Source organism: Drosophila albomicans, chromosome 2L (assembly GCF_009650485.2).
Source record: "Drosophila albomicans strain 15112-1751.03 chromosome 2L, ASM965048v2, whole genome shotgun sequence".
NCBI lineage: Eukaryota > Metazoa > Arthropoda > Insecta > Diptera > Drosophilidae > Drosophila > Drosophila albomicans.
In genome coordinates this window covers 9,559,258-9,572,417 of record NC_047628.2, presented here as the reverse complement: position 1 = coordinate 9,572,417, position 13,160 = coordinate 9,559,258, and the positions used below count along the sequence as shown (strand labels likewise).

At 36.8% G+C, this 13,160-nt stretch overlaps 1 protein-coding gene across 2 annotated transcripts in view; it reads right to left on the bottom strand.

Moving 5' to 3' along the window:
* Positions 1-1,013: 1,013 nt before the first annotated feature.
* The window catches only part of LOC117564504 (peroxidasin), a 45,067-nt gene continuing 32,920 nt past the window's right edge, over positions 1,014-13,160 (bottom strand). For both annotated transcript variants that reach the window (XM_034243321.2, XM_052002077.1), the window contains 5 exons: positions 12,050-12,184; positions 9,858-10,007; positions 8,856-8,942; positions 8,546-8,794; positions 1,014-1,862 (listed from right to left, as the gene is read on the bottom strand). In XM_034243321.2, the coding sequence (XP_034099212.1) occupies positions 1,666-1,862; positions 8,546-8,794; positions 8,856-8,942; positions 9,858-10,007; positions 12,050-12,184 (818 nt within the window). In that variant the 3' untranslated portion in view covers positions 1,014-1,665. The remainder of the gene's footprint in view (positions 1,863-8,545; positions 8,795-8,855; positions 8,943-9,857; positions 10,008-12,049; positions 12,185-13,160) is intronic.

Below are 13,160 nucleotides of genomic sequence, written 5' to 3'. Positions count from 1 at the left end.
CTAAATTTATTTTATGAATTTTAATTTTATTCTCAACTAAATGTTGTTTCTTAAATAAAACAACATTTATAAAAAGTTTAAAATCTATATTTTTTCTATTTAAAATTGTCATATCATATTCATGGTTTAGTCCACATAATACCTGTTGTCTCTAAGCATAGCGCATTTTCAGTTCCGGTTTTCTCGCTTATTTCGGTTGTTCGTTCTCTTAAACTCTTGAGCAAAAAGTGGCCACACTGGACGTGGTTTTAATTGCCCGCTCGCGAGTTTATGAGGGCAGCAGCAGACATTTAATTTATTTTAATAATTGTGATATTTTTCTTTTACTTTTTTATTTGCTCTGCTGTGTTTTATTTTGCAGTTGCGTTGCGTTTTTTTAAATTAAATTATAAAGTCGCAAACGTTACTCATTTTTCGCTTTTGGTTTTTTGTTGCTGCTCTTCGTTTACTTTTTAATGAAAAATGTTTCCATGTGGGTCGATGGCGTTAAAATTTTGATGGTAAAAATAAACAAACTGTGGGCAGGACAAGAGCATGAGCCAATTTTGGGGCACGAGAATGCAGCAGTTGCTCATATGGTATATTTTGTGGTTGAGTTCATTTTATTCGCTTGCGGCAGAATTTCTAAATTGAAGAATTACATGCAGATACAAAGTTGGGGATTGTAGGAGCTTTATAAAATTTCTTATTTTGGTGAATTTCTATGAGGAGCATATATAATAAAATTATTAAAGAGATTGACTAGCAAAATTAAAAAAGAAGAAGTGTAAATATTATATTTTTGAAAAAAATTTCTGTAATAATTTACATGTTGTTATTTGTAACTTGTAAATGTGATTAACTTAAGTGAAATAAAATCTTCATTTTATTTAAAATAAAATAATATTATAAAATTATATACAATTTAAAATATCATATTGACGTAAATTGATAAACGCACACAGCCTTACCTTTGATTGCAGTTTAGAAAATATAAAACTCAATAACGTTTTTTAAATTATTTAAGACGGCATTTTTATTTCAATTTTGTTAAATTAAAATTACAGTAATATATTCATTTATGTTCTATATTTATGTATATCATTTTCTTATAAACATTTTGCGGTGCACCAAAAAAAATAAAGCATAAATGAGATAGAAAATAAATGAGACTTGCAACATTTGACCACTGAACTTAGAGCTAGATTCCGATTACGATTATCATTACTTGGGTAATTGTTTTATTTTTTTGTTACAAAGTAGAGGTGTAGTTAATTTGCTAATATCTTTTCCATATACAAACTGCTGAGAATCCCAGGTTTAAAGAGATTTTTCCATTTCCTTTGCATTCGGATTTATGCTTTCACTTTACATGCTAATACTTTGTATTTCCGTATCTTTCAGAACTTATTTATGGGAGTGTATGTGTGTGAGTTTATATGGGGATAGAATCCGAAAAAAACCCTTTTCAACTTACGCACTAAGTGACCCTTAGCAACAACAACTTTATACACATATGTCAATTTTAATTACAAACTAACATCTCTTTTCCTTTTTGTGTGGCCAACTCGATGTGTGAAATTATTGCTTACAGGCTAAATCTATAGGTTTAATAGAACTATCATTTTGCTTCATTCCTCTTGCAGTTTAATTTGTACATTTTACACAAAGTTATTCTGTATGCAATTAGATCGGCCACGTCCCCAAATACACGAGGCTCAGGGTCACCGCAGAGGCCATGAGCAGGGGGGAAAATGATATCGGAGTCATCGCTTTGCTTTTGAGGTCCTGCATGCGATCCATTTCATCGGTTAGCGATTTGGCATCATGCTTCAGGGCTGTGTTCTTCCCATCTGCCCGATAGGTGACGCTGTGATCGGGCGCTGGAAAGAAAGAGAGAGAGAGAGTGACAAAGAAAAAGAGATTTAGATAACCATTGAATTGATGAGTTTCGTATTTATAGATATTGATATTGTTTTGGCAGGTCTGACTGTGTTACTTAATCAAAAGTTCACTTCCTTTATTTTACGTGCATGGTTTTTATGATGTGTCCTTTCATAACTCTGGCCGCCATATTGCTGCCAATCGAATGTCCTTTTTCAATTATGCGCTTGCCACACGCCAGCAAGCATAAACAATAGACAGGATGCGTTTATGGCCAGTCATTTGTAGCAAGCGGCAGGCAATGTGAATAGGGAGTAAAAATATATACACAGAACACACAGGACACCACAGGACGTACAGGACACACAAAACCAAACAGTTTGTCAGCCAAGCACTGGGCGAATGGAGAGAACAAGCGGGGCAGGGCAGAGCGAGACACGACTGGGCAGAGTGAAAGTATTGCATATAAAGGGACACAACTTTGGCTGTATTTGTCGACTGCTCCACTTATTTATAACATTCTCACTTGTACAGTTTTCCGTTTTTGGCCAAAATCGAAAGTATTTCCTCAGTTGGCATTTTGTTTCAATTTCACTTGGCAGCATCGAAAATTGTTTCGATTTTTATTGCTTAAGTGCGTTAAACCCTTGCGCCACGACATGCACTCCAACCAGCCAACCCCGAAAAAAAAATAAGAGGCACCAAATAAAGAACAACTCGTTGGGTGGGATGTCTCTGGATTCGATTGGCGAAGGGGAGAGTCGGGGGAGGCTGTGTATTGTTTTTGCCATCAATTTATCGTGCAGTTTGTGTTTTTTCTTTACATTTCTGTATTTTTCCTTTCCTTTTTTTTTTTTTTGCGTTGCTGTGTTTTTGTTTGTTTTCCTGGCAATCTGTTTCATTGGACATTTGTTTGTGTGCTGCAGTTACAAATGTAGCGGGTTGCCATTGGTGTCGGAACCAAAAGGAAGGACATTCCCTTCCTCTGTTTTGTTTTTCTGTTTTATTTGGCTTTGCTGTAGGCATCCATTGGTCATTAGGAACATTGTTTGGAGTTGTGTGGTTGTTGGAATGCGGTGGGTTCCACTTCAACAGCACTTTACATTTTAAACTTTGGCCAGTTGCAAAGATATGTGTGTCAAGCTCTTGGAATTTTCAAGCACTCACATTAAAATGTAGTTGGTAATCAATAATAAATAAGTGATTCCACTAAATAAATCACAGTTATTTTAAATACTTTTTTTTTAATATTATTCTGTTTTGTAGGAACGTAAAATTAATTTAATTTCAAAAAATCAAAAGTGAAATTCTGACTTAAATAAAATTGTATTTTAAATTTTTTAAGCACAAGTAATTACATCATTAAGAAAATGAAGAATACACAATGAAATACATTTTATAATTCTATTACATACAAAGTTTAGATTAATTGAGATTGTAGAATATTTAAAAAATATCAATAAAAGGCACCATTTGCAAACTAAATTAAATCGAGATACAAAAACGAGAAATGTTTTATTAAATATGAATACATATTTTTCTTTCATACATGTGCTATTAATTGGCATTTGAATACACTACTGAGTAAGTCGTAGTTTATTGCGAACATCTGCTCCCACTCGAGTCAGAGGAGACAAATTGTTTTCGGCTCTCTTGAGACTGCTTAGGCAGTCAGTCCAAGTTCATTGCATTGAACCAAGTTTGTCATAACAGTGAAATATCGTATTGAGAATATTTTCTCCTTTTTCTGTTTTCAGGTTTTTTTCTTTTTTGGCTGTTTGTTATTTTTGTGCCAAGCAGAGTTCGGTTCGTTTTGTTTTTAACGAGGAACCCTTTTATTTTTATAACGGAAATGCGCAAATTGCTTTGCACCGGGTCGAAAATTTATTTGTATGTCTTTTGGCTTTTATTTTTCTATAAGCAGCTTTTCCCTAACCCCCCGTATTGCCCCGCGTTTTCAACCCCCTTTTGGCAGAGTTGTTTTGCTGGCGTCTGCAAACATTTCCATTCCATGTGTGAAAAGTACCAACACCATCAACGAGAGTTTCACTTTGCCTTGTCTGGCTTTAGTTCTTGCTCTCTGTTTGTCCTGTTGCTGCTGCTGTCGCTTGGTCTCCTTGTCCGTGCTGGTCTCCATGTGTGTGATTGCTGTGTATGTGTGTGTGTGTGTGTGGGTGAGTGTCTGGCTGATTTTTATTGACGCTTGAGCATGTGTTTATGCGTGTGTGTTAGTCCCAGCGGTGTCTTTAAAGCGCTTAACCATAAAGAAAACGAAAAGAAAAAAGGAAAACGAAGAAAAGCGCTGCCGCCGGGGCCAAACAACGTTTTAGCTCTCACAGTTTTTATAGGCTGGCAAACTACTACTTGAGAGTAAACTTTAAGTAATTTCTGCATAATTCTCTCAGTGACCCCGGGGTGCAATCAGGATAAACTGAGGCAACTTCAGCTAATAGAAATAAACGGCATTGCAACTCTCATATTTGTATTATTGATTCCGATAGGCAATAAACTTTATACTATAGATTGGATTAAAATAACTATTTTCTCATTTAATGCAATCAAATGGATTTCCCGCTTAAAGTGTAAAGGTAATTTCATTGGTTTTCTCTCGATTTCGATTTCGATTTTAAGCTCATTGAAGTGATTCCATTGGCACACCCATTGCCACAGTCAGTCAACCGCCCTTTGATGCGCTCCATTAGCGCACTTTCAACTGACACTCTTTGTGGGCGAGGGGGCGGGGTATACTTCACCGCGACACCGAGGCTATTCACACCTCAGTTTGTAGCGCCTGTTGCACTTAAAAAAGAACACGGTGCGCAGTAGAGTTGCTTGCAACAGACGGCACTTGAGACTCACTTGAGTGGCGAACGCGGCGTATGCGTTACATTTCGGTTTTTATTGTTTTCTCTCTGTGTGTTTTTTTCGCGTTTATTCATTTTTGTTGGCGGCAATGCATTTAACGCCATGTGGCAGAAACAGTTGCACACTTCGCGGCTTCAAACAGTACATAAAAAGACAAAAAAGAGCTGGAGGCACGCGATGCCATTTCCAATTGCACAACACTTTGCACTGTTTTACTGTCTGTTGCATTTCATATACTTTATCATTTCTCACTCTGGCTTTGTATGTCCATGCGAGGGGCTAAGGGGAGGAGGATGCGGCTGGCTGAAGAAGTCGGCAAATTATAAGCAAATTATTGCGGCCTGCTGAATGCCAGTAATCATCATGAAGTCTCACTTGTACTCCGTCGTAGCATCTACAGTTGCAAGTGGAAATGGAACTGCAACTGCAGCCAGGACAGGACAGCACAGTCCAGGACATGACTGGCCGGCCAGTCGTCCTGCGGGTGTTGCATTTCATTTTTTTTATTGCATTTCCTTGTAATTTGTGTCATATTGTTGCCCGTTGGCCGAGCAAATTAAAAATGAAAGCTGCAGTTGCCACTGCAGCAGCTTTTGTGGTTGATTGCGACATTTTAATGACAGTTTAAGTGCACACCAAATGCAATTGCTACATTTAATATTTGGTTGTATACTTTTAAAAGATGCACTACAGCTTCTCCAATTGGAAACTAAGTAATTAGATTTTGGCAACATATTCATTTCATTTGAATTGGATTTTAATCCAATTAATAAAAAGCGAATTTTTAGCAAATAATTTATTTAAACAATATCAAACTTTAGTATTATTTATTTTTTAAGAGAATTTATTTATTTTAAATTGAAAATTTGATGTACTTGATCTATTTTTTTCACATTAAAATCAAAGTAAAACGATAACCATCGTACATATTGAGTTTAATTGAATATTATACAACATTACAAAAATATTTAAACTGTAATAAAAACGAATACCCTATTTATATAAAAAATTAAAGTTTAATTTTAATCCATTTATATTATTTAATATATAAATTAGGCAAAGTAGATTTAGGCAGTTTCCAATATAATACTTAAAACAAAGTAATTTTATTTCAATACTATTGCCAGCTAAATAAAATATTAAATCTAATATTAAACAATATTTAAGCTCTACTAAAGTTAAACAATAATCTAAATTTATTTCATAAATCAAAACACCATTTCAATCTAAAAATATTCTAAGGTTGGTGGGAGGTAAAGTAAATATTTGTTTGATTTTATTCAATTTCGAATCAAATTGAATTTTAGCAAAAATAATATTGAGAACCTGCTCCTATAGTATTGCATTTATTATTATAGACAGTTTTTTATATTTTAGTAGAATTTTAAGGCAATACACATGTGAGTTCGTTTCAATTAAATACAAACATTATGCTGGAGCTAATTTAAATGTTGAATCTATTTTACGTGCTCAGTCAACGCACATAAAATATCTCAAAAAGTACTTGAATAGTTTAGGCTAATTGGTAATGAAATTTGCATATTGAATTTCAATTTACGAAGAACACTACCAGAACTTGTATGGTATATAGTAAACTATACTATATGTTAAATGGGCGTGATGGCTGCCTCATAACATATCTGCTGGCATGTTCTCATTTGCCGCGCGTCGTCGCTGCTTGTTCTGCATTTAAAGTTGTGAGAGAACGAGCCCAAAAAACAGTCGCGACATATGCAAAGCTCAACAGCGATAAGCGCCCGCCCATTGCCATTGCCATTCGCATTCTATTCACAATTCCCAGAGGCGGCAGCAGCAGCAGTTGAAGTTGCTTTCTCCTCTTCCTCTCTGTGAGTCCTTTTGCCCGCATGGCTTGGCGCTCTCTCGATGTGGCACGATACGAGTATGTGCAACATCTAGCAGGTAATAAATCTAACTGTAAACGCAGCGCTTACGACGTTGCATGCCAGGCTTGAAAGTTGTCGTCATTGCAGCACCATTCCGCCATTACCAGGGGTAGCGGCCCCTCAATCTTTCAAACTACTCCCTTTCCTCTTCCTTCTGCTTCCTTCCTTCTGACATGTTGCTGGCCAAGACCCCGTTGCTTTGCAGCGACAACGCAACATTTCTGCTGTCGTTGCCAAAAATTGTTGTAGCTGCAGGCTGGAGGCGTTCACAAGATGAGATGGCTGCAGTCTCAGACTCGGTCTCCAGCGGGCGGTTAGACTAGCTCTACTGCTTTCTCTTCCCCTTTCGACTTCGCATCCATACCATGGACCCTTTTTGCCTTGACGCCTTGTGTGCGCAATTTGTCTAAAATTTTTATTGTGCGCTTTTTGGTGCCCTCTTCCGCCCCACCTCTTTGCCTTCTCGCTCATACTATCTCAATCGTCCCTCTCATATTCAATTTGTTCGATTTGATTTTGTCGCTGCATTCGCTTCTTCTGCTCTGCCGACTGCATTTTATTTTACTCAAACGCGTATGCAGAAATTTTCCACTACAACAAGGCGCCTCTAAAGTTTTATGCGTTGCCACAGTGTTCAGCCCCCTACAGTCCTTCCCCTCGCCTATCCTAGAAGAGGATATGGATATTGTCATCGATTGTAAGCAAACTGGCAACATGGGCAGCCAACTACTCTAGGCGGGGGAGTTGTATAAAATTTTATGTTTATTGATTGGCTGCCACACTGCGAGCTAACCAGCTCGATGACACTTTGACTTTTTATAATCCAACTGGGGAGATATGCAGCAAGACTTGTGAAATATTGTATGTAAAACAAATGGTTTGCATTAAATTCGCGAAAGTGTCTAATTGAAATTTTCTTATTGATTTAACTTGGGATCAAACTAAGCAATACTTGAAAATATTTTAAGCTCTTTAAATTAAAAATATCTAGATATAAAAAGTAAAATAAAACGTTTAAAGTACATAGAAATTATTAAGAAAAAAAAAATTAGAAATAGTTAATCATGAAAATAATATCAAAATTTATATATTTTTGAATGCGTTTGCTGAAGCAATAACTTTATTTTCTGTATTCTTAATGAAAAAATGGAACACTTATTTAAATATTTTATGCAGAAATTCATGATTTACCACAAGTCCTGTACAATAAGTAGAGTCGACAAATATTTTTCTGTTTTGCTTGACTGCGTTAATAAACTTTTTACTTGGGTCAATGATAATTTCAAGGACATGCTTTAGACAAACATGGGGATTTGCAAGCTTTATTATTTATGTTGATTGTACATTATGATGAGCCACATTAGCAGCACATTACCCGAGATACTTTGGCAAGCGTTGCGCTAACAGTCAGCTGTCGAAGAGGATGAGAGAAAAAGTGGAAGCAAAACCCCAAGAGACTTCTGCCTGAGGGAGCAGAATTGCATGCTAGAAAGTCATATTTTCATTGCTAGCTGGACAGACAGTCAAAGAAAGGCGGTTGGGATAGGGGAAGTGGGAATGTGAACGACTGCCATATGCTTTGGCAAAATATTTTTCTTGAGTTGAGCCAAAGTATCTGTATCTAACAAGTGTCGACAGCAGGGCATAGCCCTTAAGCCGTGCCAAAGTCGTTATGATTTGTCATAAACATAAAATAAATGGCCAAATATTTATAGTCTGCTGTGTCATGAGAAGCTACTTCGCACACAGTCAGCCAGTCGGGCCAATAAAAATATTAGCCGAAGGGTAAGAAACAACTTGAAGTGTCCTTCGACGCGTTAAGTAGCTCACAGTCGTTCAGCATTAGGGGTATTCCCAGGAGAATTGTTTTTCGCCACTCCAAATATGGTAGACAGACAGGCAGAGAGACTTACCGTGGTGTTGAGGCTGCAAATGCTGCTGCTGTTGCTGCTGATGATCTCTGCCACGTCCTGTGGCCTGCGAGTGATGATCCTGTGAGTTCCATAAGCTCGATGTGGCGCCCATATAAACAGTATTCAACGAAGACGGCGGCTGATCAATTGCCTTTGATTTTGGGCGTTGTGCCTTATTATTATTTTGCTGATTATTGTAGTTGTATGGATTATTGCTATTCGAGTTGGTGTTGCTGCTATAACGTTGCTCTGTAGAGAAGTAAAGGTTATAATTAATATATAATATTTTAATAGTTTTGTTAAAAATTACCTTTATTATATTTAACAATCACTACGGGCACTGTATTGATCGATACTGTTGGCGCCATGGTAGTTATTGTTGTTGTTTGTGGAATATCTGTTTAAAAACAAAAGAAAAGTATTTACTATATTATATTATATATTATTTTCATTTTCGAGGAGCTCAAATCAAATAACTTAGGTCAGAGTTTTTTTTTCGCTAACCATGGGGTAGAAGGATATAAAAATTGTAGAAGTTTTTTAAGAGATAATTTTATATGGTGAAAAAGCAGATGCTTTGGTTTACAATCTGGTACATTTTGAGTTATATATTTTGAATGAGTAGATATACCAAATATACCCTTGGGCATATTTAAGTATTTTGCAATACATTTACTTAGTATACTTTTCCATTAATATCGCACTGCTTTGATTATATCAAAAAAATTGTTACAGGAATATAAAGTCGAACTTTTCTTTTAATATTTAATGAATTTTTGATTTTTTTTCACATTTTATTAAAAAAAAAACCTTTTTTTAACTTTAACAAATCAAAAGAAACAAATGTGACTCGAAATTGAAAAATTTACAATACTTTTGCATATCTTAAGAACACTTCTTTGCACTTTCTGCGCTGATTGATATTGCCTGGTCATAAATCAATCATTGTCATGCATTTCCACTCCACAACCTGTGGAGGATTGTCAAAGGACAACAGCGTTAGCCTGGGTCAATGGCTCGTAAGTAAAGTTTTGAGAGGCAATGCTTTGGTATTTATTATGCACATTGTTTTCAAAGAGCTCTGTCATTGGCCTAAATTAATTAAATGCTACAGTTGGCAGGCAAATAGTTTTGGGCCCTAATTGCCAGTGGCTCTCTGACTTATGACCATTGTTCTACAGTCGTCTAATATGTACTATACACACATAGTTAGAATTGCAGTTACAGTTACAACTACACAGCTCCATCTACATTTACGTTTACGTTTATGGTTATTGTAATGAATGTTGTTAGTATTGTTGAGAATACTTACGATACAATTTGATCGCACCATCTGTGTCGCCCAGCGAGTTCTTGGCCACACAACGATACGCCCCAAAGTCCGAAATGTCAACGTCGTAGATGGTCAGGCGCATTGTTATTTTATAGCCAGATTCAAAGGTTTCGGGCACAAAGCGTTCACCTGAGAAGAGAGAGAAACAGAGAAAGTCAGGAGAAGGAGAGTGAGATAAACACGTTTAGTAATTGCTCTGTGTACACGATATATGTATGTATGTATAGATGTATGTGTGTTGCTATGTGAGGATGAAGCTCATATATAACCGCAATGAAATTTAACCCGTTTTACTACAGCTGCAGTCAGACATTCTATCATTCCCCCATTCGGTCAATCAGTTAGTCAGTCACTTTCGCATTTGGAATTGCCGAGTCAACAGTCTGGTTAGCTGATACACACACACACACACGTGCACTGGACATATGTGTATATTTGTCGAACTTGGTGTCCTTTGTCTGGCCTTGTCCTGAGTTAAAGTAATTTGGCTTACCAAAAATAAAACTGAGCAAAAAAAAACCTCCCCGAAAAGAAAATCAACTTTTACCTCGAATTGTTGTCATCTTAGGCAACCTCGAGTCTTCCCCATATCAAATGTTTCATTTTAATTTATACAAAAACCCGTTTTGCCATCATCTGCCCCCCATGGAGTTTCTCGGTAGCTTGGCTAGCAGTCTTTTGATTTACGTTTGATGTCGGTTAGATTTAGTAGTTTGCACTAAGCTTTGTCGTTTCATTTTGTCGAGCATTTTGTAGGGTAGCAAAACTGGCCACAGGTAATTGTTATGCATGGCAGCTAAGTGACTGATTAGTTTAGACAAAATGCTTTTCAAATGGATAAAAGCAGAGATTTGCTTATGTTTCGGATTAAATGGAAATTGGGTTCAGTCTCGAGATTTCGGGCAATTAATACGATATGAGTAAATCCAGTTTTGATCAAGATTAATTTAAGCACAAACGAAATCTGTGGATACATGATAATAAACTCGAAATGGATTGAATTCATGGAATCTATTGTTTTCAGATTTTGTGAAGAGAACTTTAAAAATATCTAAAACTGATTTTAACTTCGTTTTCCTGGCCAATTCATAAGCCGCTTAAACTTGGCACTTCTACTGGCCATAAGTTCTGAAAAGCAACCCTTTTATGTACTTATGAAATTCAACGCACTTCGGCTAAAAAAAACTCCATTAAGAACTTCCAACTGGAGGACAGTTTGCTGGCTACTGAAACTGCTTTTGACTTGAGGTCATTTTCAATCACTTTTTCCATTTTGTGTCACGGCGCAACTTGAAAACAACAGGAGATAAAAAACAAAGACAAAAAACCAAAACGAGAAAAACGAGGAGAGAGAGCGAAAAAACTGTCTGGATGTCTGTGACTTTTTCGCTAGGCTCTTGGTCAGCTTGAGGCCTGCTCTACACTCTGTAGAGAAAGATAGAGAAAGAAAGAGAAAGAGAGAGGAGAGGGAGAGGGGAAAGTGCAGACTGTGGTTTTGAGTGGGCGTCCGATGTTGGCTTTTTGTCCTTTTCCATTCTCTTTTTTTGTTCGTTCTCTATCTTCTTCTTTTTTTAATTTTTTGTCGTGCAGTTCATTTGCCGTGCAAGATGAGTGGGCGTTTGAGTGAATGGCTAGATGCTTGATGGTAGATGGTCAGCTTTTTTAATGGCCGCCAGGAAATTAAGTTGAAATTGCGCCTAAGGGTTAGAGTGCAATCAAAGAATTGCTCTGACTATGCGTCAAATTAATTACATTTTGTAGAATTTTATGCTTATTTTGTACATTTTGCTCAAGTGAAAGGCAGCACAGCAATTTCATTAAAAAAATCATTTACTACATTAAATAAAGACCATAATTAAATGGTTTCCCCATTTTTCCTGCAGTAAATTTTACTGACTAGAAATTGAATTTCCTTGAAGGAAATGAAATATGAGTTTATTTATTAGAGTTATTTTTGATTTATTTCTCTTCCTTATTCATTTCAGAATAAAAATGGATTTTATTCAGTAAAGATAGAAGGTAATTATTTAAATTTGTATTTGTAACCACACACAAATAAGTCAATGTTTCGTATATTGTATTTGGCAATTTTTGGTGCGACATTTAGTGCACGATAAAGTTGATTGAATGATTTTGACTTTATCGTCTCTACACTTTTTGTACTCACTTACCTGGCACTATAATCGTATCATTCTTCATCCAGTAATTAATGGACTTGGGAAACGCCTCTGATTGGCATTCCAGGGAAATGTTCTGTGCAAGTGCGGCACCAACTAATTGATTTTGTATCCAAATCATTGGCGGAACTGTAAAAGGATAAAAGGAGGAATAACAGCAAAGCTAGTAAAGTATGCGTAAAAAGAACAAAGAGCAAGGATGGGAGTTAACTGAGTACCGGAGAACGACGTTTAATGGCGGAATGTAATTGTAATGGCAGGTCAGGTATGTGGCTTAAATGAATGGCAATGGCCACTGGACACTGGCATGTGTGAAGAAAAAAATTGTATTCGCATTCATATGAAATTCCATTTGTTATTGTTTCGTTTTGCAATGCGATTTGTTGCGGTTGCCTTTTATTTGTGCAACTAATTGCTTTTTAATTTTTATTGAAAACCGCAGAGAGCAAATTCCTGATGTTTTCGTTTTGCTTTTTTTTTTTTGTTAATATTCGCAGTTGAATAAGTTAAGTAAGTAAACTTGCCAAGAGGATAAATGGTTAACCGCGAGCTTTGCTTTATGCTCTCGCCTGCTGCAGCTCCATTCAGAATATAGCGCACTTTACAGCGCACCTAACAGTAAACTTGCCTCGCAAATTGCTCAGCAACTTAAATTTTTATTTAATTAGCAGTAGTTGCGTGTTGGCTGGCAGCGGGTAGAAGGGCAGGAAGGAGGGAAAGTGCCAAAGCAAAAGTGCGCTAAAAATGCTAACTAGCTGGGGCACACTTAATTATTTACTTTATGCATGGCACCTAAAAGTATGCAACCAACAGACAAAGTGCCAAAGAGTGAGATGGATAGAGAGAGAAAGAGTGAGAGGGATGGAGATTGGCCAGTTCTCTGGTTGCCTCTGTTTCCGAGCAATATTAAAATGCACAGCATATTTTCTATGGTGAGATTTGAAGTGGCGCTTTGTGTGTGTCGCTGTCTGCGCCATCTCCGCTCCAGTCTGGAGCACATTGCTCATACGCCACCGACTCCGACTCCGACACCAGGACACCGACAAACGACAAGCGACACCGACAACGGCAGTGACGCCATGCGGTGCTCTAGCGTAAAACTATA